The sequence below is a fragment of the Delphinapterus leucas genome, chromosome 11 (genome assembly GCF_059928025.1).
Source record: "Delphinapterus leucas isolate spDelLeu-1000000601 "Yukka" chromosome 11, BTC_Dleu_Yukka2, whole genome shotgun sequence".
In the NCBI taxonomy this organism is placed as follows: Eukaryota; Metazoa; Chordata; class Mammalia; order Artiodactyla; family Monodontidae; genus Delphinapterus; species Delphinapterus leucas.
Window position 1 is genome coordinate 76437475 of NC_143139.1, and position 26211 is coordinate 76463685.

General features: G+C 37.0%; 1 protein-coding gene across 6 annotated transcripts in view; it reads right to left on the reverse strand.

Annotated features, from left to right (window-relative positions):
• Window positions 1-26211, reverse strand: part of CEP83 (centrosomal protein 83) — a 150294-nt gene that overhangs the window by 6565 nt on the left and 117518 nt on the right. For 3 of the 6 annotated variants that reach the window (XM_089921135.1, XM_089921134.1, XM_089921133.1), the window contains 5 exons: window positions 20870-20945; window positions 18039-18196; window positions 16233-16362; window positions 1979-2082; window positions 33-222 (listed from right to left, as the gene is read on the reverse strand). In XM_089921135.1, the coding sequence (XP_089777261.1) occupies window positions 33-222; window positions 1979-2082; window positions 16233-16362; window positions 18039-18196; window positions 20870-20945 (658 nt within the window). Of the gene's footprint in view, window positions 1-32; window positions 223-1978; window positions 3825-13408; window positions 16363-18038; window positions 18197-20869; window positions 20946-26211 lie in introns of those variants that run through there. The other 3 variants (XR_016395025.1, XR_016395024.1, XR_016395023.1) reach the window with 3 other exon arrangements.

The following is a 26211-nucleotide window of genomic DNA, read 5'->3' on the forward strand; positions in this document are numbered from 1 at the left end:
CTAACTTTTTTCCCTAAAATAAATGCTCATACCTGCATATGAGGAGGAAAGGATAGTTCCACGCCTGGAATCACAGTTGGTGACTGAAAGCTTACAGGATTGATGGATGCCGTTGAAGGTATGTTAGGACCCAAAATTAAACTTCGAAATTCATTATGTCTTCTCTGTATATCCTTTAGTCTTTTTTGAAGCCTTGTATGTTCTTCAAATGGAACATTTTGTCTTAAAAAGAAAAAGTGTTTCTGTTGTTTAATACAGTTACATTCTATTGAAAAACGGAATGAGTCATAGAACATAATTTTAATTGGAAGAGAAGGATTTCTAAATTATAAGATTTATCTATATATAATATACACATAAAATTTGGTTTATCTAGAAAGATAAACAGAAACATGATATGACATCTTAATTATATGCGTTATTGTTGGCCCTGCAGGCTATCAACTGATTTTAAAGTTTTATTTGTCAATTAATCAAAGATTAAAAATCTTTTGATACTTTTACTTTCATTTCCACTTTACTCCACCAACCCATGAATCCTGAAACTAAAAGGAGACTTCTTAAACCAAAAGGGTGCCTTATTTTACTGCAGGAATCAAATAGAAATAGAGAAAATGCTAGGTTGAATCTTTTTAAAAGGGAATTATTTATTTGTTTATTTATTTATGGCTGTGTTGGGTCTTCATTGCTGCACGTGGGCTTTCTCTAGTTGCAGTGAGTGGGAGCTACTCTTTTTTCTGGGGGGGTCTACTCTTTATTGCAGTACGTGGGCTTCTCATTGCAGTGCCTTCTCTTGTTGCAGAGCACAGACTCTAGGGCTTCAGTAGTTGTGGCGCACGGGCTCTAGAGCACAGGCTTAGTAGTTGTGGCGCACAGGCTTAGTTGCTCCACAGCATGTGGGATCTTCCTGGACCAGGGCTCGAACCCGTGTCCCCTGCATTGGCAGGCAGATTCTTAAACACTGCACCACCAGGGAAGCCCTAGGTTGAATCTTATGAATGCCATTTTTGTAGGTGAAATATGGTCAATTTTCACAGATCACCACCTTTTGGGACATAAATTTCCTGACGATCAATCACACCAGTAATCAAATATAGTTTCAAAACCATTCGAAGTTCTAGGCCATCTGTGCCATAGCTGCCCAATCTTGAATTGGTAATACCTCCTCCATAACCATTAATTTTGAAATATTAAGTTGAATTTTGTTGTAGAATGAATTTGGTGGCTTCTTACTTTGGAACAGAGAGTATTATAAAGTTGGCATTTATTCCACAGTCTAGAAACCTCTTGGATGTTCTAAAAAAAACACAACTGTTCACATTTTGGTAATAATTATACCCAAGAAGATCAGTGCACATTATAAAAAACATCACTGCTTGCTATACAGGCAATTCCCATTACAGAAAAGTCTGACACTGTCTAAATGCTGAAGACTACTACTGATTACCTGAATTTGAAAAGATTTTATTAACTTGAATCACATGGGTCATACACTGCCACTACCACTATCTTAATATGGTAAATCTTCTCTGCTCCAAAATGCTAATGATGCAGATTATTAGCTGTGCTTGGATGTAAATGAAAAACCAGAAGCTACTGCCCAATATTTTCCATACCAAAAAATAGAAAAACTGAACTTTGATTCAAAGTTGTGGCCACAATTTTAGAACTTGTAATCACTAAACTGTCTCATCTCAGCAGCAAGGATTCACACCACTCCTGGCTACCAAAGCCAGTGACTGACCTCTCCTGTCAGTCCCAACTGTAATACAAATGCATGTGTTAAAGACCTTTTGGTTTGAAGAAACATTCAATCAGAAAAAAAATAGCAAAGATAATGAATTAGGAGTCTAATGCATAGTTTTAGAATTCTTTTAAATGTATATTTTAAAAGAAACCCAAGTGCATTATACTCAGAAACAAAGTTGTATAATATCAAAATAGCCACATGGGGTATGTATACATACAAACACATTACCTATTTAACACCTGATTTTCTGTTTCTAATTCTTCTCTCTTTGCCTCCAAGACTTCTACCTTTTCCTGCATTCTCTTCAACTTGTTTTCATGGAGAGATTTTCTCTAGAAAAAGAGAAACAATTAATATGAGCAAGTATGGTAATACATACTCTCCTACTTGAACAAAGCTATATAGTGAATATTTTACTCACCAAAAAAATTTTACTTAGAGATGAGTATTTTCAGGGAATACTAGGAGCAAAAATTAGTAGATATGATGCTTACTAAAAATTTTAAAGATAATAAAACACAGATCTACCTCATATCCTCAACGTGACAAACAGAACCATTATAAATGTCAAACCAGAAAATTGGTATCAATAAGGAAATTGTGCAAATAAGAAATCTAGGAAGGGAAGGAGTCAAATTTTACTAATGAGTTTACCTGTCACCTCATAATCATGACTGTTCATTTTCCCAGAAGATTATCATGGGTTTAAAACAACTATAAATTTAAAATTTAAAAGCATGTTTGCAACTGATAAATTGCTACCAAAGTAGTAAATTAAAGGATCAGACAGATAAGATTGATTATGGATGCATCTCAGTTTGAAAGCATGCCTTTCTAAATATTAAAAAGAAAAAAATTTAAACTTCACAAAGGGAAAATTTTCTAATATGGAAAAATCTATGTATAATGCAAAAGTAGTAAATGAAAAAAGGTAACACTTTTTCAGTTTTATAAACAGGTCGTTTTTATTTTTTTTTACAGAAAAACACCTATAAATGTTGACAATCACTTAGTAGCTCCAGACCTTTTAGATTTTTGGTTTCTAACTCTTTACCTAAGTATAACAGGCTTACAGAAAAATGCACATAATGTAAATGTAAAGCAAAATGTAAAACCACGAAGCAAATGCTGGTGTTGTTACCTCACAGGTCAAGAGCACTGCCGTACCAAAAGGGCCCCTACCCTTCCCTCCTTTCAATCTCTACCCCCTCTGTCCTCTGAAAAGGTAACCAACTAATTTACTTCTAAAGCTGTAGTTTTGCGTATTTTTGAACTTCATACAAATGGAGTCACAGTGCACATTCTTTTAAAGATGGCTTTTTTCTTTCACTCAATACTGCGAGATTTATTCATGTTACTGCTTACAGGTATAGCTCATTCATCGCCTACCCTGGCCCAGGAACCACCCTTCTGTCCTTTATTAGCACAGGTATGTATATATTTACAGGTGACTCAGGACTCTGTCTATTCATTCACCTACCCACATCAAAGAAATCATACACTATATACACTTCTGTTTCTGGATTTTTTGGTTGTTGTTCAACATTTTATCCCTATGACTAAGCCATGTTATTGCATGTCACAGTTCCTCTCTACTGTTATGCTGTTATCCATTTTACAAACACACTATATTTTATCCCTTCTCCTACTGATAAGAATTTGAATTGTTTTCTACTTTGAAGCTACTATGAATCAAGTTTTATGAACATTCCTGAATATGCTTTTGGTAGATATATGTCCTCATTTCTCTTTGAGTATATACCCAGGAATGAGTCATACAGTATACGTATGTTTTATCTTTAGTAAAAACTGTCAGTTTTCTAAAGTGGTTCTAACTAATTACTAATTACATGCCCACCAGCAATATGCAACAGTTCTAATTGCTCTACATCCTTACCAACACTTGGTGTGGTCGGTCTTTTAAATTTTTAGCTACTCTGGTGGAACAGAATAATATGTCACCGTAGCTTTAATGTGCATCTTCCTGTTAGCTAATGAGGGTGATTACCTTTTCTTATGCATACTGAACATCTGGATATCCTTTTTTTGTGAAGTGCTTGTCTTAGTCTTTTGCCTGATTAAAAAAAATTTTTTTTGAGTAATCTGTTTCTTATTTGTAGGAGTTCTTTATATATTCAGAATACGAATCCTTTGTCAGATATTTGTGTTGCAGATTGACCTTCTCTCAGTGTGTGGTAACATATTTTCCCATAAGAGTGTCCTGTTATAAAAAGAAGTCCTTAATTGTAATAAAATCCAAATTATCAACCATATCTTTTACAGTTAGTGCTTTTTATGTCCTGTTTAAAAAATCTTATCCCAAGATCTTAAGATTTTCTCCCCAAGTTTTTTTCTAGCAGCTTTATTTTTTTACTTGTCACATTTGGGTCTGCGGTTCATTTTTATCTAATTAGGTTGGGTTAATGATAACCAATTGACTCCACAACATTAAAGGACCATCCTTTCCCTATTGAAAGGCAGTGGTACTTTGTGGTAAGTCAGGTGTTCATATACTATTCCTGGACTGTATTCTGTTCCATTTGTCTGTCTATCCTTATGCCGATACCACACTGTTTTAATGACTGTAGCTTAAAGTAAATCTTGATATCTAGTAGTGTTAAGTCCTCCAGCTTTGTTGTTTTTCTTCAAGATTGCCTTGGTTGTTCTAGTCCTTTGTACTTTCATATGAATTTTAGAATCTACTTTCCAATTTCCACAAGGAAAACTAATGAAATTTTGATTAGGATTGCATTCAATCTACAGATCAGTTTGGGAAGAACTGACATCTTAATAATATTGAGTCTTTCAAATCAAGTGTGGTATAGTTTCCCTTTATCTAGGTCTTCTTTAGTTTTTCTTAGCAATATTTACCTATCTTTTATTAGATTTGTTCCTAAATATTTTATATTTTTTATGCTAATGTAAATGGTATATATTTTATTTTCTAATTGTGTATGTAAAGAAAGAACTGATCATCACAGAAATGCAAGTCAAAACCACAATGAGATATTATCACCTTACAACTGTCAGAATGGCTATTCTCAAAAAGACAAGAAACAACAAGTGTTGGTGAGAATGTGGAGAAAAGGGAACTCTCACGCACTGTTGGTGGGAATGTAAGTTTATGCAGCCACTATGGAAAATAACACGAAGGTTCCTCAAAAAATTAAAAATAGAACTACCAGCAATTCCACTTCTGGGTATTTAGTGAAAAAAAAGAAAAACACTAACTTGAAAAGGCATATGCACCCCCCATGTTCATCGCAGCAGTATTTACAACAGCCAAGACATGGAAGCTAAGACATGTCCATCAATGGATAAATGGATAAAGAAGATGAGATATACACACTGGAATATTATTCAGCCATAAAAGAGAAGAAAATCTTGCCATTTGTGACAACATGGATGGACCTTAAGGGCATTTTGCTAAGTGAAATAAACCAGACTGAGAAAGAAAAAATACCACATAATCTCACTTACATGTGGAATCTTTAAATAAAATAAGCTCAAACATACAGAGAACAGACTGGCAGTTGCCAGAGGCAGGGGCTGGGGGATGGGTGAAATGGGTGAAGGAGGTCAGAAGGTACAAACTTCCAGTTATAAAATAAATAAGTTCTGTGGATGTAAAGTACAGCATAGTGACTATAGTTAATGATACGCATTGCAATATTTGAAAGTTACTGAGCGATATCTTAAAAGTTCTCATTACAAGAAAAAAAATTCTGTAGCTATATATGGTGATGGATGTTAACTAGACTTATTGTGGTAATCATTTTGCAATATATATATATAAATACCAAATTTTCTCTATGGAAGGTTTTAAATCAAGGAGTCCATTTCCCTAATGGATACAGGACTATTTAGATTTCCTAATTCTTCTTGTATTAGTTTTGTTGAGATGTTCAAGGAATTTGTTCATTTCATCAAAATTGCATAATTAACACAGTTGTTCTTATAATAGTCTTTTTGTTTTAATATCTATAAGATGTATAGTGATACCCCTTTTTCATTCATTATATTGTCCATTGTGTTTATTCATCTACCTACCTACCTACTTTATGAGGAGTTTGGGGAGAAGCCATTTTATCAATCTTTTCAGATTGATCAGCTCTTGGCAAGTTAAAATTTTCTCTGTTGTATAACCTCTGCTTCATTGACTTCTGCTCATGCCTTGCGGAGGCAGTGAGGATGCTGTTAAATCTATACACAGAGTTCATAATTCAGTTACTGTGTTTTTTAGTTCTAAGCCTGCCATTTAAAAAAATGTTTTCTAGTTTACTGGTCAATTCTCAAGCATTTCTTTTATTTCTGAGCATCTACAACACGGTAATTTTAAATTCTGTATCTGATAACTCCATTACCTGGATCCCCTATGGGGGGTTTCTTTATATTGATTGTTACTTCTCTTGATTTTCAATGTTATTTCCTCATGCAGCTATTTTTAAAATTATTATTATCAATAGAAATTTGTTAAAATTGATAAACCAATACTGATACATTATTATCAACTAAAGTCCAGTTTACATTGTCACTCTTTGTGTTGTTCAGTTCTATGGTTTTGTCAAATGCATACTGTCCTCTACGCACTATTGCGGTATCATACAGAATAGTTTCACTGCCCTAAAAATTCCCTGTGCTCTACCTATTCATCCCTACTTCCTACCCCACAAACTGTCAATCACTGATTTTTTTTCTGTCTCCATAGTTTTGCCTTTTCCAGAATGTCATATATTTGAAATCTTACAGTATATAGTCTTTTCAGACTGGCTTTTTTCATTTAGCAATATGCATTTAAGGTTCTTCCATGTCTTTGCATGGCTTAATAGCTCATTTCTTTTTGTCACTGGATAATATTCTCTTGTATGGATACAGCAAAGTTTTTTAACCTTCACCTACTGAAGGACATATTGCTTGCTTCCAACTTTTGGCAATAATGAATAAAGCTGATACAAACGTTTGTGTGCAGTTTTTGTGTGTGTGTGAACATACATTTTCAACTCTTCTGAATGAATACCTAGGAGCATGACTGCTAGACTGTATGGCCAGACTATGTTTTAACTTTATAAGAATCTGCCGAAGTGTCTTCCAAAATGGCTGTACCATTTTACAATCCCACCAGCAATAAATGAAAGTTTCTATTGTTCCATATCCTTACCAGCATTTGGTTCTGTCAGTGTTTTGGATTTTAGCCATTTTAATGGATGTGCAGTAGTATCTCTGTTTATTTTTTATTTAGAGCTAGACACTACATTTTAAAAACTGAGGAAATAACTGAAGCCTACAATGCTAGTTTCCCTTAAAGCAGATTTACATTTGTTTCTTGCAGGCAGCTAGGAACACTAACAACAGGGGTTAATTTAATCTAATTTTAAGGACAGATTATCTGAAGCTGTGCTTCAATACTTGCAAGGGCCAGGCTATTTGCGGTTAGTTCACTCTTAGTCCAAGGGCATACCCCTTCATGGTCTCAACCCACAGCACTAGTAGACTCAGACCTGAGACCCTCTCTCTCCGATTCTGAACTCCAATTTTTGGTCCCCAAGCCCTACGAGGTTGTCAAAAGCTTTGCTTCACTTCTCAGCCTCTCAAGCTGTCTCTTCCAGAACTGGCAGCTTCCTCTAAGGGAAAAGCAGCCCCAAATGCTGAGCTCACCTCTCCAGGTTTCCCATCTCTCCAGGATCTTGGCCTCTTAATTCTTCACTGCCCTTCATGGAGATATTTTTAAAAATATTTTGTCTGATTCTTCTAGTTCTCATGTGGAGAGCTGATCCACATATTTCCTAGTCTGTCATTATCAAAAGCATATGCTCCTTTTAGGTATTTTAGTTCAACTAACAGCAGAGACATTTTAAAGATGGAAATGCTTAATACTTCATTATTATATGATTATATAAACCTGCAATCTTAAAATCTAGTTCTATTTCTCCATTTGTGCTGCTCATTTAAATTGTAAAATACCAATTTTTTCACTATCATCTTCAAATCTTAAGCATGTATATTTATACACACACACAGAGTGCACACTTAACTGGGCCCTATATTAACCATAGTTAATACAAAATACAGGGATTTCTGAAGGGAATTCCAGTCATAAATACAAAATCTTGAGAAAAGGCTTTTTTAGAAAGGATAAGAAATGAATTAAGAAGAATCTGTAATTCTATAGGAATGTGGATTCCCCTGATGGTTCTCCAGCAGGGGAACTGATGGGTGAAAGCATTGTTTTGAAAAGATTAATATGGTATCAGTGCATAGGATGGACTCTGAAGTTTGCCTCTTAAGAGGCAAATCTGGAGATAAGCTTCCTGAAGACAGGGTTCAGGACAATGTTGTCCCCATCCTCATCACTGTAAAAACAACTAGCCATTTACTGAGCACTACTCTTGGCCATGAACTGAGTTAGAATGCAGCAAAAGAACTGGATAGCTGGTTGACTAGTAGACCCAATGAATGCCTTAGACCCTAACATTATAATCATTTCTTTGCAGCACCCTCATTATCTTGACCCAAGCCTCCTTCTTCTTCTAACACACACACACACACACACACACACACACACACACACATGCGCACGCGCTGACCGGTCTCACCTTAAATTAACCAGCACTAACTTCAAATGGGCCCCCCTATTGGTACCTGGAAATCCTACTAATTTCCCTAATCCAATCACTCTCCCAAACTCTTACATTCTTTCACAACTTCTTGTCTCTTCTCAAATCTGTTAGACCTCCACTCTTCACAGTCTGAGCTGGTGACCCAGATTCTTTTTTGCATTGAGAAAATAGCAGCAATCAGTACAGAATTTCCACTACATCCATGAATTTATCAGGAACTTGCAATCATATATTTTGTCTTTTTTCCAGGTACAATAGATACATTGTGTTTCTATCCCTTCCCTCTCTGAATTGAATCTAATGCCCTTCTGCCTACTAAAAGATATCATCCCTTCATTTGCCCCCTCTTTCTCCTGCATCATCAATTTTCCCCTTACTACTGAATCATCCTATAATTTCTCCCTTCTTAAAGGAAGCCTTTGCTCCCACAATGCTAGCTATTGACCCCAGTTCTCTGTTCTTCACAACAAAATTCCTTCGACAAACTATATTCCATTTCAATCAGACCTGCATACCTACTACTCCACAGAAACAACTCTTGACAAAGCCACCAACAATTACCATATAGTCAAATGGATTCTTAGTCTTCATCTTACTATTTTATCATCTTACCACTGTGAAATAAAATTCATATTTATGGCAAGACAAGAAAAATTTAAACATAAAAATTCTTCTCTGTGCTTTGGCCTCCCCTCTCCCCTCACTGTGCCTTGTGTATCTGCATTATGCATTGACCAAACCTCCCCCGTCAGCAGGAATACCTGCTCAACCATAAACAGCAACATTCTCCTAGCATCAGCAAGACAATGCCTTAAAAGAGAACATTCCTTCTAGATTATACAGGGTCACATAACCCACCACAATGGCACTAAAATCTGGATTTTGTAAACTGTCAATAATAGGTCATTTAATGTACAGCCCTCTGTCTCAAAAAGCTTATATAAACTGTATCTTGACTTCTAACGGGCAGAACAGTTCTCAGAGCTTTCTGAGATGCTCTTCTTGGGTTTTAACCCTCAAATTTGTCTTGAATAAATTTTTCCGATTCTTTCTTAGGTCACCTGATTAATTTTTCGTCGACACTATAATGTCATTTGACACAGCTAATCCTTCTTGAAGCATTTTTCTTCCTTTGGCATCTAGTACTTTCTTGGTTCTTTTCCTATCATATTGGCCACTCCTTCTCAGTCTCCTCCTTAACTTCCCAACTTCTAAAGTTTGGAATTCCTCAAAACTCAAACCTGTTCTTTTCTGTCTTCCTTCACTTTCTAGGTGACCTCATTTAATCCCATTGCTTTCAATACCATTTACATGCTGGTAAGTCCCAAATCTTCATCTCTAGCCTAGTCCTCTTCCCTGAAGCCCTGATTCATGTATTCACCAGAATGCTTAGTATCTCCACTTGGAAGTCTAATGGGCATCTCAAAGAGTTAATGTGTCCAAAAGAGGCATCTTTATTTTATCCCTAAACCTGTTCCTTCCAAGGTCTTTCCCATGTCAGTAAACAGCAATTCTATTTTAACCACGTGCTCAAGCCCAACATCTTAGTCATCTTTGATTTATCTCTTTAATACCCTATAACCATTGTAAGTTCTACCTTTAAAAATATACAGAATCCGACCACAAGTCTACTACTAGCTCTCTACATCTCTCATCTGAACTACCGAAAAGTGGTCTTCCTGAGTCCTCTTTGCCCCTCTACACAACAGCCAGAGATTCTCCTGAAAATATAATTCAGATTACAGCATTTCTCAATTCAAAACTCTCCAATGTGTTCCTACCTCATTCAGAATAAAAGCCAAAAAAAGCCCCTACATCACCTAGCCTCCTACTACTTCTGTCCATTCCAGTTACCCAGGTCTCCCTCCTTGTATTCCTTCAACATACCAAGCAGACTCCTGCCTCTTTTACTTTCTATTCCCTCTGGAACATTCTTCCCCTACGTACAAAATATGGCCTCCCCCTTCTTTCCTCGATGTCTCTGCTCAAACGTTACTTTATCAGAGGCTTCTCTGATCACCTATATAAATGCCCTCTATCCCCCTTAGTTTTCCTCTTAGCACGCATCTCCACCTGACATTTGTTTCTTTACCCCGTGTCTCCCATCCACTACAACATAAGCTCCTCAGTGCAGAGTCTTTATTTCTGTATCCCTGTGAATAAAACAGTACCTGGTATAATACACAGTAGGTTCTCAATAAATCTGTTGAGTAAACTGCCTAAACGAATATAGAGAAACCTCATAGTGAAGAGAGTCTGAGCTAGGATGTTGCAATAAGAATAGAAAGAAATGAGGTGGGGAAAATGTGAGATACATTATAAAGGAAGAATTCACAGGCTCTAGTGACTATACTGGGTAGAACAGTGTCTCCGAAATATTTATGTTTACTCAGAATCTCAGAATGTGACTATGATATAAGAAGAAATATATCTGGTCTTTGCCCTGGGCTTCTGGCACAGAGCTCCTAAAACACATGGAATTTCCTGAGTCATAGGAGCATCTTTTGCTATTCATAACCAGCCCTTTTCAATCATACCTGAGTTAATACTAATGAGTTAACTTAGGGTGGGACCCCTAGGTAATCTCAAAATAGAGCTGGTCACTAGAAAGACCAAGTGGTAAGAAGGTAGGAACTTGCAGCACTATTCCCACCTCCCACTCTCCACCCTCCACTTCTGGGAGTGGCGGTACTGGAGATTGATATCTATTAAAAACTCTTGAACAAGGATACCTGGAAAGCTTCCAGGATAGTGAATACATTCATTTGCTAGAAGGGTGGCACTCCCAGAGAGGGCACCCCTCCCCCTCCATACCTCGCCCTATACATCTCTTCTATTTGACTGTCCCTGAGTTGTATCCTTTCTAATAAACCAGTAAATACAAGTAAAATGTTTTCCTGAGTTCTATGAACCTGGGTGGGGGGTGTTATGGGTACCCCAATTTATAGTCATTGGTCAGCAGTGCAGATGGCTAAGGACCTAACACCTGACATGGGGTTAGTCTTGAGGCTGAACCCTTTAATTTGTGGAATCTGATGTAGTGTCAGAATTTAATTGAATTATTGGCACCCAGTTGGTGTCCAGAGAATTAGATAATTGGTTCTTGGTGTTGGAAAACACTCCAGAGTGACCTTATCTGAAAAAAGGGTAAAGTTAAGATGAGGTTATACTGGATTAGGGTGGGCCCTAAATCCAATATTGACTTGTGCCCTTAGAAAAAGGGAAAAATCTGGATATAGAGACAGACACACACACCATGTGAAGAGAGAGGCACAGACTGAAGTGATGTGTCTGCAAGCCAAGGAACACCAAGCATTGCTAGCAACCACCACAAGCTAGGAGAGAGGCATGGAACAGATCCTTCCCCAGAGCCTTTGGAGGGAGCATGGCCCTATCAGCACCTTGATTTTGGACTTCTAACTTCCAGAACTGTGAGATTATAAATTTCTGTTGTTTTAAGCCACACAGTTTGTAGTAATTTGTTATAGCAGACCTAGGAAACGAATACAGTGACTGACTATATTTGGGGAAAGGGAGCCCTTAGGATGAATCAAAGGTTTGAAGACAAAGTAACTGGAAGAATGATATTCTACTGAAAGAAATGAAAGTCCAGAGGAGAAAGTGGCTGTAAGAAATGACTGTAATTTTGATTTTATCAGTCCAATACAATCACAGGTCTATCAAATGGATGCCTTAGTGTTACAGACATTACAACACAAAAGAGTTAAAGAAAAATCAAAAGAATACTGATGCAAGAATCAAAGCTGAAATTTTCCTTTTATCACCTTCTAGCCAAATTCAATGAACTCTCTTCAATAATCACGACCATTTACCTTTGATTCCTTTCTTTTCCTGTGGCTTCTATAACACCAGACTACAGCTTCTACTTCTATGACCATTCCTCTACTAAATCCAGCTCCTCTTTCCAAGTCAACTTAGTTCTTAGTCCTTTTATTCTTCAACAGTTCTCAAAATCTCAAGTGTCTAATTATACATCCCTAAGCTGAATCACTGATCTCCATGCTTTACATTCCATTATTTCTGTTAATCTACATGATATCTTCACTTAACAGTCTAGGACAGGACTTCCCTAGTGGTCCAGTGGTTAGGACTCTGCGCTTCCACTGCAGGGGGCACGGGTTTGATTCCTGGTCAGGGAAGTTCCACATGCTGCACAGTGCAGCCAAAAAAAAAGTCTATGACATGTCTATATGGATGCACTACCATCAGTTCATACCTGACGTGTGTTTAGTCAAATGTATCTTCTCTTTCTACTCAACTGACACATGGTCTTTATTCCATCATGACAACTCCTCTATATCCTCTCATAGCTAAAATACTTCATATTTTTCTCTTTCTTCTTATTTAGCACTATATTCTGTTAATTTTTTCCTTTGGAATACTTCTAGGAGTCATCCTTCACCTTCATTCTATATTGCAAGCCCAAATTCCAGACTTCTTACCTCATTTTAAGATTATTATAAATAGCTTCCTGACTAGTCTCCCTGTCTTAGGGCTTTCTTCTCTCTAGCACATCAGTTCTCAAACTTTAGTGTCCACACAGATCACACGGAAATGACTACCAGATTCTTTAGGTACTGCATGCTATTTTATTTCTCCAATTAGATTATATGGTCATCAAGGTTAGGAATTAATCATGGCTTCTATTTTCGCCTCGGTGTATAACATAATGCCAGGCCACACAGCATATTCAATAGATATTTTATAACTTCAAGACTACGGTTCATTTCTTTCTCAAAACCGTTCACAACATCTAACCAAGAATTATTTCAGAGATATACCTTAGAATAAAATAACAAGTTCTCATTTCAAGCGCCTCAAAAGGAAAAGCACAACTCATTGTCCTCATACCAAGAGATCTCTCTTCATACTCACATTTCAACAGTGTGTGGGGAACAACATACAGAGAAGTCATCAATTACAGAAGGGCATTCCAACTCAAGATACCCGGTCCAACTTTTCCAAACAAATCAACACAGCAAAATATCATTAAACAAAGACTCTACCTAAAAACACTTACCAGAAATGGCATAATCTCTGTGCTTAGGAGGTTGGAGCTGTAAATGAAGCCATCTTACCTAGCCTGGGGAAAAAAAAATAAAGCTGCTACTCCCCAGTTGTAAGAACCTCTCACAGGAAAGTAACTCTAAAGGACTATGATTTCCGCCCTAGAGTTAATATTTTGTGACTTAATTGAAGTCTTACTACACAAGAAAGTTATGATCTTTGTCATCTAAGAAACTTAAAAGTCTGTTGCAATTTTACGAATCATATTTATGTAATCTTATAGCCAACATTTTCATACAGAAGCATTATATTTAACTTGAATGGGAAAAGGGTTTGAGTTTAAAAAATTAATTTTATAGTGATCATTCTGCCACAGGAAATAAGACTCATGTGGATTATGGTTGTAATGAAGAGAAAAGCAGTAAAGTATCTCGAATCAAAGAAAGGGGGAAATTAAAAGAGTTAACAGTGCAGAAAAAGCACAGGATTAAGAATAGAAAAATGCAGACTTTAGTCACAGCGTTCCTAACTAGTCAATGATCTTGGCTCCCTACCACTTCAGTTTCCAAATCTGTAAGAACTATCTGAATGCTAAGATCCCCCAGCCCTAAAATTACACATACTTATGTACTTTTTACAGTATTTCTATGCCACATGTACTGTCTGCTTTTCCACTTTAACTGAGGTAAAGCTGTAAGCCTCCAGGGCAGTGCTCCACATGATGGGACCGCTCTGGGTCATAACTGTCACTGAATTGAGTTTAACAATCTCCTGCATCTTAAAACCATTATCCACAGGTCACATTTTTAAAAGTAAAATAGGTGTTTACTATATTCACCCCCATCATTTGGCAGTTATTTCAGTAGGAAAAACATTCATCCTAGGTCAATACTGATGAAAGGTTACTTCGCACGTTTCTTAAAATATCACCTCCTGGGCTTCCCTGGTGGTGCAGTGGTTGAGAGTCTGCCTGCCAATGCAGGGGACATGGGTTCGAGCCCTGGTCTGGGAAGATCCCACATGCCGCGGAGCAACAAAGCCCGTGAGCCAAAACTACTGAGCCTGTGCGTCTGGAGCCTGTGCTCCGCAACAAGAGAGGCCGCGACAGTGAGAGGCCCGCGCACCGCGATGAAGAGTGGCCCCCGCTCGCCGCAACTAGAGAAAGCCCGCGCACAGAAACGAAGACCCAACACAGCCAAAAATAAATAAATAAAATTAAAAAAAAAAAAAAAATCACCTCCTCCCCTTTCTGGTATACCTATGATTAGTTGATAACCTCTCTCACCACTGGATGTCACTTTTGCTCCAAAAGAAGTCAACCCAAACTAGCCTCAATAATTAGAATCTGATCTCTAAGACACTTATCTCTAAAACCCCAACATAAAAGTTTTTTCTGTGAAAGATAAAATCAGCTCTTATAATTTCTTATGATTTCTAGCTAATCTGGCATCAGATGCTTTTAGGCTTCAAACAGTACAAGGAAGCATAAGTAGGATTTTGGAGATCATCCCAAGCTATGAAATAACTTCACTAAAATCCCATCAATACCCGTAACACTGCTCAGTACTTATATGGAAAGAAAGAAAGAGAAGTGATACAGGGGAAAAAAAACAATGAAACAACAACATAAGTATTTATATTTGAGTATAAAACGCTGGGATCCTATATAGTTAAGTGCTGTTTTCTAATCTCAATGTTATACTACTTTTAGCATAATGGAAAGAGAAAAGCAACATTCATAAACCAAGAAAGTGGGGAAGTAATGACTTTAAGATTTCTCATGTTGTCACTCCAACTATCAGGATGAATTTGGCAGTTAGATCTAATTAATGTAAACAGGTAACTAAAAACTGTGTCCTTGATTTCCAAATTCAGAATATGTAAATGATATACAGTTCTCTTCTCTTATGCAAATATGAACAGCTAACCTTACCAATAAACATACAGACATTAAGACACTGGTGTGCCTATGTCTAGAGGTACGAATTCCTCTCATTTCAGACCTCCTCACTTCCCCACAACCAATGCCACTACTAAAGGAACTTATCAAATGGAGACATATCCAAATCATTTGTGGGATTTTTTTTTTTAAATACTTCCTTCCCCTTCCCCCAACACACATGCGCCAATCTTACTAAGAATAACTGCTGAATCGCTGCCATGGAGAGCCATGGTTACTGATGGGGCTATGCTACATTCCTTGGGTTTGTTGAGTAGAAAAAAAGTTGTAAACCACTGACTTAGATGAATCATCTGGTTACATTAGTTCCATGATGCCCTGGATTAGTTCCAAGAAAACAAAGTTTTTAGGTTCTGGAGAAAATATGCCTGCAAAGATGAAACTTTAAAAAGATCATGGCTGTGGGAACTATCATGGCTGTTTCAGAAGCCAGGGAAGTCCTAGTTCCTTCTGCTGGGGCAATGAGATACTTGCTTCTATATTCCTGAGTTGGAAACAAAAAAGTATTGTAACCACAAAAACAATGTTACAAGTATTAGTTAAGCACAGTTGAAACAGGCCTAATCACCCTGTAATTTAAGTGCGAATGAGTTAAATGACACTTGTATGGGCTGGTCTAGAAACTTTATCAATGAAAACCACTGTCTCTGTGGAAAAATGCATACTCTGAAAAACTGACTTGTACACAACATTTAGAAATAAACCTGTTGAGCAGTTTGCATTTTCCCAATTTATCTTTACAATGTGACAGCAAAATGTCATGTTTAAATATCAAACTGAACATACCCGTAAAGTCTCAGTTTTAATTATACATTTTATTCTCCTAAAATAGTTATGCTTTTACTCTATAGAAATCACTTTAATGAGAACCACTTGCCTTTTTTTGGGCAATTGCAGCTCGCTGCAATTTCTCCTTAGCTTGATTATACTTTTCTTCTCTGTCAGTGATACGTTCATGAAGCCTATGCTTTTCTTCCAACCACTGTATTTGCTTCTCTTCCAATGCCCTGTCAGAAGAATGTATGCAAAACATGAGATGTTAACTCTTAGAAGAGATATTACCGCAAGTATAATCAAACTCACTACCTACTTCACCCACAGCCTTCATAATCCATCACAGGCATTCTTGCATGGCCACGTATCTGCTATCACCACCATTACTAAGTATTTCCTATGAGCCAGCCACTGGGCTTAGAACTGTACGTGTACTACATCATTTATTCTTCACAGTAACCCCTGAGTTAGGTACGTCTATCATTTCCATTTTATAGCTGAGGAAACTGAGGCTTAGAGCTGTTAACTAACTTGCTTAAAGACTTATACCTAGTTAACGGGGGGACAGGACAAACAACTGATAATCAGCTTTAAGCCATGATACCACCAAGCTATTAAAAACTGGGCCTACTAAAGATGGTTTAAAATCAACCTTGGTATCAAGTCTTAATGTGGTATGTTTCCTGGCTAGAGTAAAATTCATATAAATGGTATTTTATAGTAACATCATAACAACTTACATCTTTAAAGCTCTTCTGTATACTTTATGATTTTTATTATCATCACTACAGGCAGTACAAATGAGATATACAAACCCTGAGGAGTCAGACTGCATGACTAAGGTCAAACCGATTTTAAGTATCTTAGCTGGGATCAAAATCACATTCTATTGACCCCAAGTCCAGCTATTTTCTGCTATATAATCCTATGAATAACATTCAGAAACCAATAAGTTAGTTACATTTGCTAGCTATACTATGATTGGAATTCTTAAGCACATTTCAAATCACTTGAGGATCCCAAGATACAAATTCCTATTATTTGCAAAATATAAGCAAAATAATTTGGACCCTGCAGAACATCACAACACATTATGGACAGTTATCTTGCTTACTTCCTTTTCTTGAAATTCAACCACACATATGAGTCCATGGACAAGCCTTAAAATATTAAATAATAGAAAAATAAGGAAAAAGTTTTATGTGGCAAGGTAGCCTTCAGAAGAAAAACTGTGAAAATAATGTTTCATAGATTCAAAAACTTATAATAATGACATGTTATAATAACAAAGCAAATACAAAATAACAAAAGCAAACACAAAATACAAATAGTTTTCTACCATATATAAACAACATTTTCCAGGGAATATAAGATCTTGGTCACCAAAATCATCTCCCTACCAGTTTACTAGACTGTCTACTATTAAGAGATTTCAAAATCAAAAAATATAAACAAGTAAATGAGCTTTTCAAAGGGAAAATCCAAAAGATTATAACTGTAATTCTAAGAAGTAAGCTGTACAGATCAAAAATTTTGTTTCTGTTCTCTGGCATTCAGAAGAATTTAGATATTTGAAGTAAGAAATGTATTGATTTACTCAATGAATACAGAAGTGTTTCTTTGAAGGTTTTCATAATACTGTGGGGTCAGGCAGAATTTTAAAAGGTTTTCTTCCCTAGATGTCTATTTTCTTTTCTTTTCTTTTTTTTTAAATCAATCGAAGAGTCCATAAAGCTCATCTCCAGAAACAGAAAATACATTACCTAAGACCACTGTACACTGTCAATGGGGTATTTGTAACTAGTTCCCAAAATACAGTCAACACTGGAATCATCATTAAAAGAACTATATATAATATAGCAGAAAGAAGAAACAGTTTGTACATTAAAAAAAAAAGAGCAAACTCTACTTTTCAACTTCTAGTTGTGCTTTTTCAGCTTGGCTTCTTGAATTTCGGCATTCCTGTTTTAACCTCTCCACCATTTCCTTCAGTGTTTGGTTTGAATTCAGCAACTCATTCTCTGACTGTGCAAGTGAGGTCACTTGGCTCTGCAAACTACTGATTTGCTTAAAAGAGAAGAAAGAAGAGAAATATAAGGCCACTAAACAAATGCAATAGAATATGAGAGACACAGAGGACACTAAGCAACTTCCCTCACAAATGCCACACCCAACTGATGTGCCCTTCAGGCCACCCTGAAATGAAACTATAAAAAGCACCAGCATTAGAGAAATGCAAATCAGAACTACAAGGCGGTATCATCTCACACCGGTCAGAATGGGCATCATCAAAAAATCTACAAACAATAAATGCTGGAGAGGGTGTGGAGAAAAGGGAACCCTCTTGCACTGTTGGTGGGAATGTAAATTGATAGAGCCACTATGGAGAACAGTATGGAGGCTCCTTAAAAAACTAAAAATAGAACTACCATACGGTCCAGCAATCCCACTACTGGGCATATACCCTGAGAAAACCATAATTCAAAAAGAGTCATGTACCACAATGTTCATTGCAGCTCTATTTACAAAAGCCAGGACATGGAAGCAACCTATGTGTCCTTCAACAGACGAATGGATAAAGAAGATGTGGCACATATATACAATGGAATATTACTAAGACATAAAAAGAAAGGAAACTGAGTTATTTGTAGTGAGGTGGATGGACCTAGAGTCTGTCATACAGAGTGAAGTCAGAAAGAGAAAAACAAATACCATATGCTAACACATATATATGGAATCTTAAAAAAAAAAAAAAGGTCATGAAGAACCTAGGGGCAAGACGAGAATAAAGACGCAGACCTACTAGAGAATGGACTTGAGGACACGGGGAGGGGGAAGGGTAAGCTGGGATGAAGTGAGAGAGTGGCATGGACATATATACACTACCAAATGTGAAATAGATGGCTAGTGGGAAGCAGTCGCATAGCACAGGGAGATCAGCGTGGTGCTCTGTGACCAGCTAGAGGGTGGGATAGGGAGGGTGGGAGGGAGATGCAAGAGGGAGGAGATATGGGGACATATGTATATGTATAACTGATTCATTGTGTTATAAAGCAGAAACTAACACACTATTGTAAAGCAATTATACTCCAATAAAAACGTTAAAAAAAAAAAAGGCAGCAGCATTAGGATCATATCTTAATATAACCAGAGACCATCAAGAACCCTATTCCTCAATCTGCCACTGAGTCCTCTCTCTTCTTCCCCAAATAAGCAGGCCAGAAGAGGTACTAGAAATGGGGAGAAGTGTCATTAGAAGGAGAGCAGGGAGGTGAGCAAAGAGAATCCAAATATTAGTCTCCTAGTCTCCGAGGAAAGAACAGATTTTAAAAGGTAAGCTGGGAAAGCTGCTAAGAAAATCCATTCCCCTACTCCCACAACATTGTGATTAGCAACGCTTCCAAGGGTTCTGCTCTCTGAATAGTCAGGAATCATAAATGCAGGTAGGATCATTCTCACATTGTTTTTGAGTAGTTTTTAAGCATTTTATAGAGTGTTGGGCAGAAGAAAGATGCTCTGAGAAACCTAATGAATGGTAGGGATTCCTTGGCCTCTAGAACCATTTATCAAACTGTGAAATGTCAGGCTTCTTCATCCCAGTTTACCTTTATCTGGGAGTACTTTTTCTCATGAAAAGTAGCTAATTATCTAGTTACAGATTAACACGCTAGGAGATTCACATTGCTCTTAAGTCTTATCCAAATAATTCATTTGGGACATATTTACACCTAATTCTTGCAAAAGCCATTTTACTAATTAATAAACAAGTGTTCATTTTTCTTTCACTTTCTTCTACCTCTCTAAGCCATTCTCTTGAGAGAAGTTTGGAGGCAGAGAGTCAAGTGACTTCAGATCAAAAGAATCCATTACAAGACTCAGGAGCCAAAAGAAACCAGATTCTTTACACAATAAATGGGAAATAATTCCATTACTTCCTGATGGTAGCAAAGCCACATACAGAACTGTATAGGTCCAAAGAGCAACTGTCAGAAGAATAAAGTAAAAAGGTATGTCTCAGATTTCTATTTTAGAATGAATTTCTCCATGAAGAACTATTCAGTCCTTTTAACTGCAGCTGTAAATATAAAACTTGTATTACAGCTGGTTGAACAAGCAACTTTCAAAGAGCTTAATACTTCTCCATATCTACAGGATGACAGAAAGCCCAATGTCAATGAAACTAGATAACTTCTCTCAGAGTATCACACGTTATGCCCTCCTACTTGGAACTTAGAAACCATAACTATACATGCAAAGCAATGCCAGCTAGCATGCAAGCATAAACCCTAAAAATGGAATTTTCACTCCTCATAATTTGTTTTGCCCATATAAATCTTTCCCGAACCCAAACAACTTTAATTAAAATATGAATTTCCTTCCATAAATACAACTCTTAGATTTCATAGGGATATAATAAAAAATAGCTCATGGAATAAGAAATGCAAAGTTACAAGTCAATCACACAAGTAATTCAAAATACTGCCCTTTAAACTATAATTTTAAAAAAATTCATCATGAGCCACAGCATATAAATATCTTAAGAAAAACAAAAGCAGCTTACTAAACAGGAGCTTAAAGAGGTCTAAACACTTTATCTTTACATATCAACTTCATCAATTCATTATCAATTGGAGTGATATTTTCAGAATATTTATATATATAATTCCAATAGAGATTCAAAAACACAGATTTAAAGAAGCACTTAAAAAAATAAAAGCAAAATGTTTGCTAAAATAATACCTGTTTCAGGTCAGAATTTTCATTTTTTTCTTTCTCTGCATTTTCAATATTCACAATTTGTTGTTGAAGTTTTAACCTAAAAATCACAACCCAACAAAAGACATTACTAAAAATCCACAGTTCATATATTTCACTGAATTAGACAATCATATTATTGAGTGCCCATATTGACACAAGGCACTGTGCTATATAAAGTGGTAGATTCAAAGACAAAGATTTTGACTTCAGGCAACTAAGCTGTGTCCACATATAATTAAAATGTAACAAATTTCTGCTTTTGCTATGGAAAAATCTACAAACTATGGGCATAGAGAAGATGAGAAATCAAGTCTATCTAGAAGGATGAGAGACTACTACATGGAGATAAAACTCTGGTGGGTAGGATCTTGATAAACACAGGGAACAGCCTGAAAAAATGGCTTTGGTGGAGGAGTGCCTAGTGGGTCAGTAAGGCAGGAGAAAGGAGTCCAGTTTAGGAGAAGCTATCTTATAGCCATACAGTATTTCACAATTTACAAAATGCTTTCAGATGTACTGCTACTTCACCTTCACTCTACTGGGTTATAGAGCTCCTAAATGTATCCTAAATGCCTACCATGATGTCTATAGTATAACAGGCATTTAATTAAGGTTGGCCAATTGTAGTAATTTCTCATAACAGTTGTATGGAAGTAAGCAGAGTCATCTTTATAATTCCAGATAATACAGAAAAAGAGGTTGAGGCTTAGCAAAGTTAGGCCCAAATCACACAGCTACCAAGTAGCCAAATCAAGATGAGACCCAGGTCTTCTCACACACAAGTAAGTATCTCTGTCTCCCACTTCATTATGCCGTAATTATACTGATTTTAAATTCAGAATTTAAAAGAAAACTATCTAGTACAGACACCATACTGTATTCTATAAAATATTTTATGAGTTTTTATCCCTGAGATGAATGCACACTTACACAATTTGTGTCCTTTTCAAAAGGAATGATACATTCTCAGCCAAAACCTTAAAACACAGTGTATCCCTGGTGACCAAGGGACTAACTAACCTCATGAGAAAGACTATACACTTAATTAGCTTTGACAGGATAAGCCTTCAAACTTCCCTTTTAAAAATCCTTCATTTACCTCAAATATAATTTGCTTGGCACGTACTAGTTATAGTTTAGCATTATTAGCATGCCTTTTCAACCTAATTAGAAATGCTTCTTGGGAAGACAATATTCTCAAACGCCTAGGGCTGTACTTTAAACACTAATACCCTGAGAAAACCATAATTCAAAAAGAGACATGCACCACAATGTTCACTGCAGCACTATTTATAATAGCCAGGACATGGAACCCACCTAAATGACCACTGACAGATGAACGGATAAAGAAGACGTGGCACATGTACAAAAGGGAATATTACTCAGCCATAAAAAGAAACAAAATTGAGTTATTTGTAGTGAGGTGGATGGACCTAGAGTCTGTCACACAGAGTGAAGTCAGAAAGAGGAAAACAGATACAGTATGCTAACGCATATATATGGAATCTAAAAAAAAAAAAAAGGTACTGATGAACTTAGTTGCAGGGCAGGAATAAAGAGGTAGACATAGAGAACAGACTTGAGGACGTGGGGTGGGAGGGCGAAGCTGGGGCGAAGTGAGAGTAGCATCGACATATATACACTACCGAATGCAAAATAGTTGGCTGGTGGGAAGCAACAGCATAGCACGGGGAGATCAGCTCGGTGCTTTGCGATGACCTAGAGGGGTGGGATCGGGAGGATGGGAGGGAGGCTCAAGAGGGAGGGGATATGGGGACATGTGTATGCATATGGCCGATTTGCTTTGTTATGCAACAGAAACTAACACAGTATTGTGAAGCACTTATACTCCAATAAAGATCTATTAAAAAAATTCAGTAAGTATCTGTTGTTGGATTGAATGAACCAACTCAAATCCTGGATTACACATTTAAATGCACAAGGTGGTTGGACAATATGATATGGAAGAAATCATAAAATACACTGCTCCTGAGATATTTACATACAAACACCAGAAACAATGTACCTAAAGGAAGAGGGCCAGTCTTGCTCTTCCTGTGCTCCTTTGACTACCAATCACACTTATTCCATAATTCTAGCTATACTATTACTCCCTCAAACTTTCTGTGCATTTCTCCCTTAAATGTTTAAGGTTGTTATTAACTTGGAGCTTTTAGGTTACCGAGTTAATAAAGGTTTCTTTCTACAAAACCATGGAGATGAAAATAGGGGAGAAAACACCATGGGTCCTAGCTCCAGTCCAGAGTTAGAAAAGTTAGGCCCCAAGTATATCTTAGCTCTGGTCGAGATTTTGGATACACATGATAAATCAACAAGAAACAAGACCGAGTTATGAAAGCATTAGTGGCCTGAATACTTTCTTAATAATTATGTAGATATGAAGAGAAACAAAAATGCCCTACCTATAAAAACTGAAGCCAAAGAAACCACTGGTAAAGAGTATCTGACTATCATTAAACATGAAAGGAGTAAGAACACCATTTTGGTAGACTATTAAGAGATGATCTACAAAATTTTCTTCAGTTCACTTTGCTGAAGCAGTGCTGGGTTAGAATTCATAACTGATAGGAGATTTTTGATTTTTTTTTAAGAAGAAAATTAGTCCATGATTTAAGATCATTACATTTAGGATTCTGAGGGATAATTACATTTTACAAATAAAAAGTAACCTTAGGGGCTTCTCTGGTGGCGCAGTGGCTGAGAGTCCGCCTGCCGATGCAGGGGACACGGGTTCATGCCCCGGTCCGGGAAGATCCCACATGCCGCGGAGCGGCTGGGCCCGTGAGCCATGGCCGCTGAGCCTGCGCGTCCAGAGCCTGTGCTCCGCAATGGGAGAGGCCACAATGGTGAGAGACCCGTGTACCGCAAAAAAGAAAAAAAAAGAAGTGAAAAAAGATAATTAAATCCTAATGGTAAAGTAATTACAAGAATGTAAATGAGTTAACATACTGCTCAAGAAACTATCATTCAAATCTTTTTTTTTGCGGTACACGGGTCTCTCACCATTGTGGCCTCTCCCATTGCGGAGCACAGGCTCTGGACGCGCAGGCTCAGCGGCCATGGCTCACGGGCCCAGCCGCTCCGCGGCATGTGGGATCTTCCCGGACCGGGGCATGAACCCGTGTCCCCTGCATCGGCAGGCGGACTCTCAGCCACTGCACCAGCAGGGAAGACCCAAATTGTATTTTTAAAAGGTATTGTAATATTTTGTCTATAAGGGACACATTTAAAATAAAACAATAAATAAAGCTGAAAATAAAGTGAAAAGGTGCACCACAAATATGAGCAAAAGGAAAGAAATAGTAGAAATGCTAATATTAGTCCATATAAAATTCAAGATAAAACGTTAAAGGAAAAATAACAAGTAACCATGAATATATATGCACCTAAAAAAATCTACAGCAACAGCTGTCAGAAATCTATGAAAAAATAGATCAACAATTGTAAAATAAAACAGGAGTAATAACAATATCAAACAAGGTGGAATTCAAGCAAAAAAAATTAAATGACAAAAAGAAAAGTGCTTTTAAATGCTAAAAGCCACAATTCATAATTAAAGTATAACTGTTATGATTATCTATATACCAAATAATATATCAATCACCTATGAAGCAAAAAAATTACAAGAAATTTAAGGAGTCATAGATAGAAACATACTAACATAATAATAGGAGACTAATATATCACTCTTTGTACAAGACAAATGAAGCGGACAAAAAAAAGTATACAGAAGACCTGAACATCATAGTTAGTAAGGTAGATCTTATAGATGTATATTTCAAACTTTATACTCATAACTGAGTAATTCCTTTACTAGTCCTTATGTAACACTCATAAAAATCAATCATGTATTACAGGTCTGAGACTGAGATAAGGCAAGTGAGGTGCCCAGAGTGAAAAATTTAAGAAGACTCACTCCAGGTTTCCCGCAAGTCCAATGTCAACACATAAGAGTGAGTATCTCTTTAAATTTTGCACCCTGGGTGCCTCACTGGCTTTACCGTAGTCCTGGCCTTGATATATTAGGTCACAAGGAAAACATTAGAGTGTTCCATAAAGCAGAAACAACAGAATCAATACTCTGATCACAATGAAATAAAACTAAAATTTAACAACAAAATAAACAAGAAAGCCCTATCACCTGGAAATTCAAAAACCTTCAATCACTTACATGTGATTGTATTTGGAGACAAGGCCTTTAAAGAGGTAACGAAGGTTAAATGAGGTTATATGGGTGGGTCCCAATCCTATGACTGGTGTCCTTATAAGAGGGAGAGGTACCAGGGATACATGCACACAGAGGAAAGCCCCTGTGAGGACACAGTAAGAAGGCAACCAATCTGCAAGCCAAGGAGACAGGCCTCAGGAGAAACCAAATCTGCTAACACATTGAGCTCTGAGGCTTCTAGCCTCCAGAACTGTAAGAAAATTAATTTCTGTTGTTTAAACTACCCTGTCTATGGTATTTTGTTGTGGCAGCCCTAGAAAACTATTAGTTTTACCTTCTATTAAACAACTATACCTTCTATTGCTTCTTGGGTGAAAAGGAAGATGCAAATTGAAATTAGGGAATTTCTAAAAAATAATGATAATTAAAACACTGCATATCAAAATCTATATGATACATTTAAAAAGCAGTGATAAGAAAATTCTCAGCATGATACTTTTACCAATAAAGATGAAAGAATGAACATTAGTTGAATTAAATTCCCAACTCAAAAAATTTTACTCCAATAAAGATCTATTGAAAAAAATACTATCAAAAAAATAAAACCTACTAAATCCTCAAAAAAACACACCAAAACCAAAAAATGAACAAGTAAACTAAAAGAAAATACAACATATACAACATGACGTTAGAAAACTAAGAACCCACAAAGCAGCTAGTAGAAAATACGTGACTTCCGTAAGGTCATGGATACAAGGTCAATACATAAAAATCAACTATATTTCTTAAACATTTTTAATTTCTTTAATGTTATATCTATTTTATTTATTTTATTTTTGGCTGCACTGGGTCTTTGTTGCTGTGCGCGGGCTTTCTCTAGTTGCAGCGAGTGGGGGCCACTGCTCGTTGCAGTGTATGGGCTTCTCATTGCAGTGGCCTCTCCCGTTGCGGAGCACGGGCTCTAGGAGTGCAGGCTTCAGTAGTTGTGGCACACGGGCTCAGGAGTCGTGGCTCACGGGCTCTAGAGTGCAGGCTCAGTAGTTGCGGCACACAGGCTTAGTTGCTCTGTGGCATGTGGGAACTTCCCAGACCAGGGCTCGAACCGGTGTCCCCTGTGTTGGCAGGCGGATTCTTA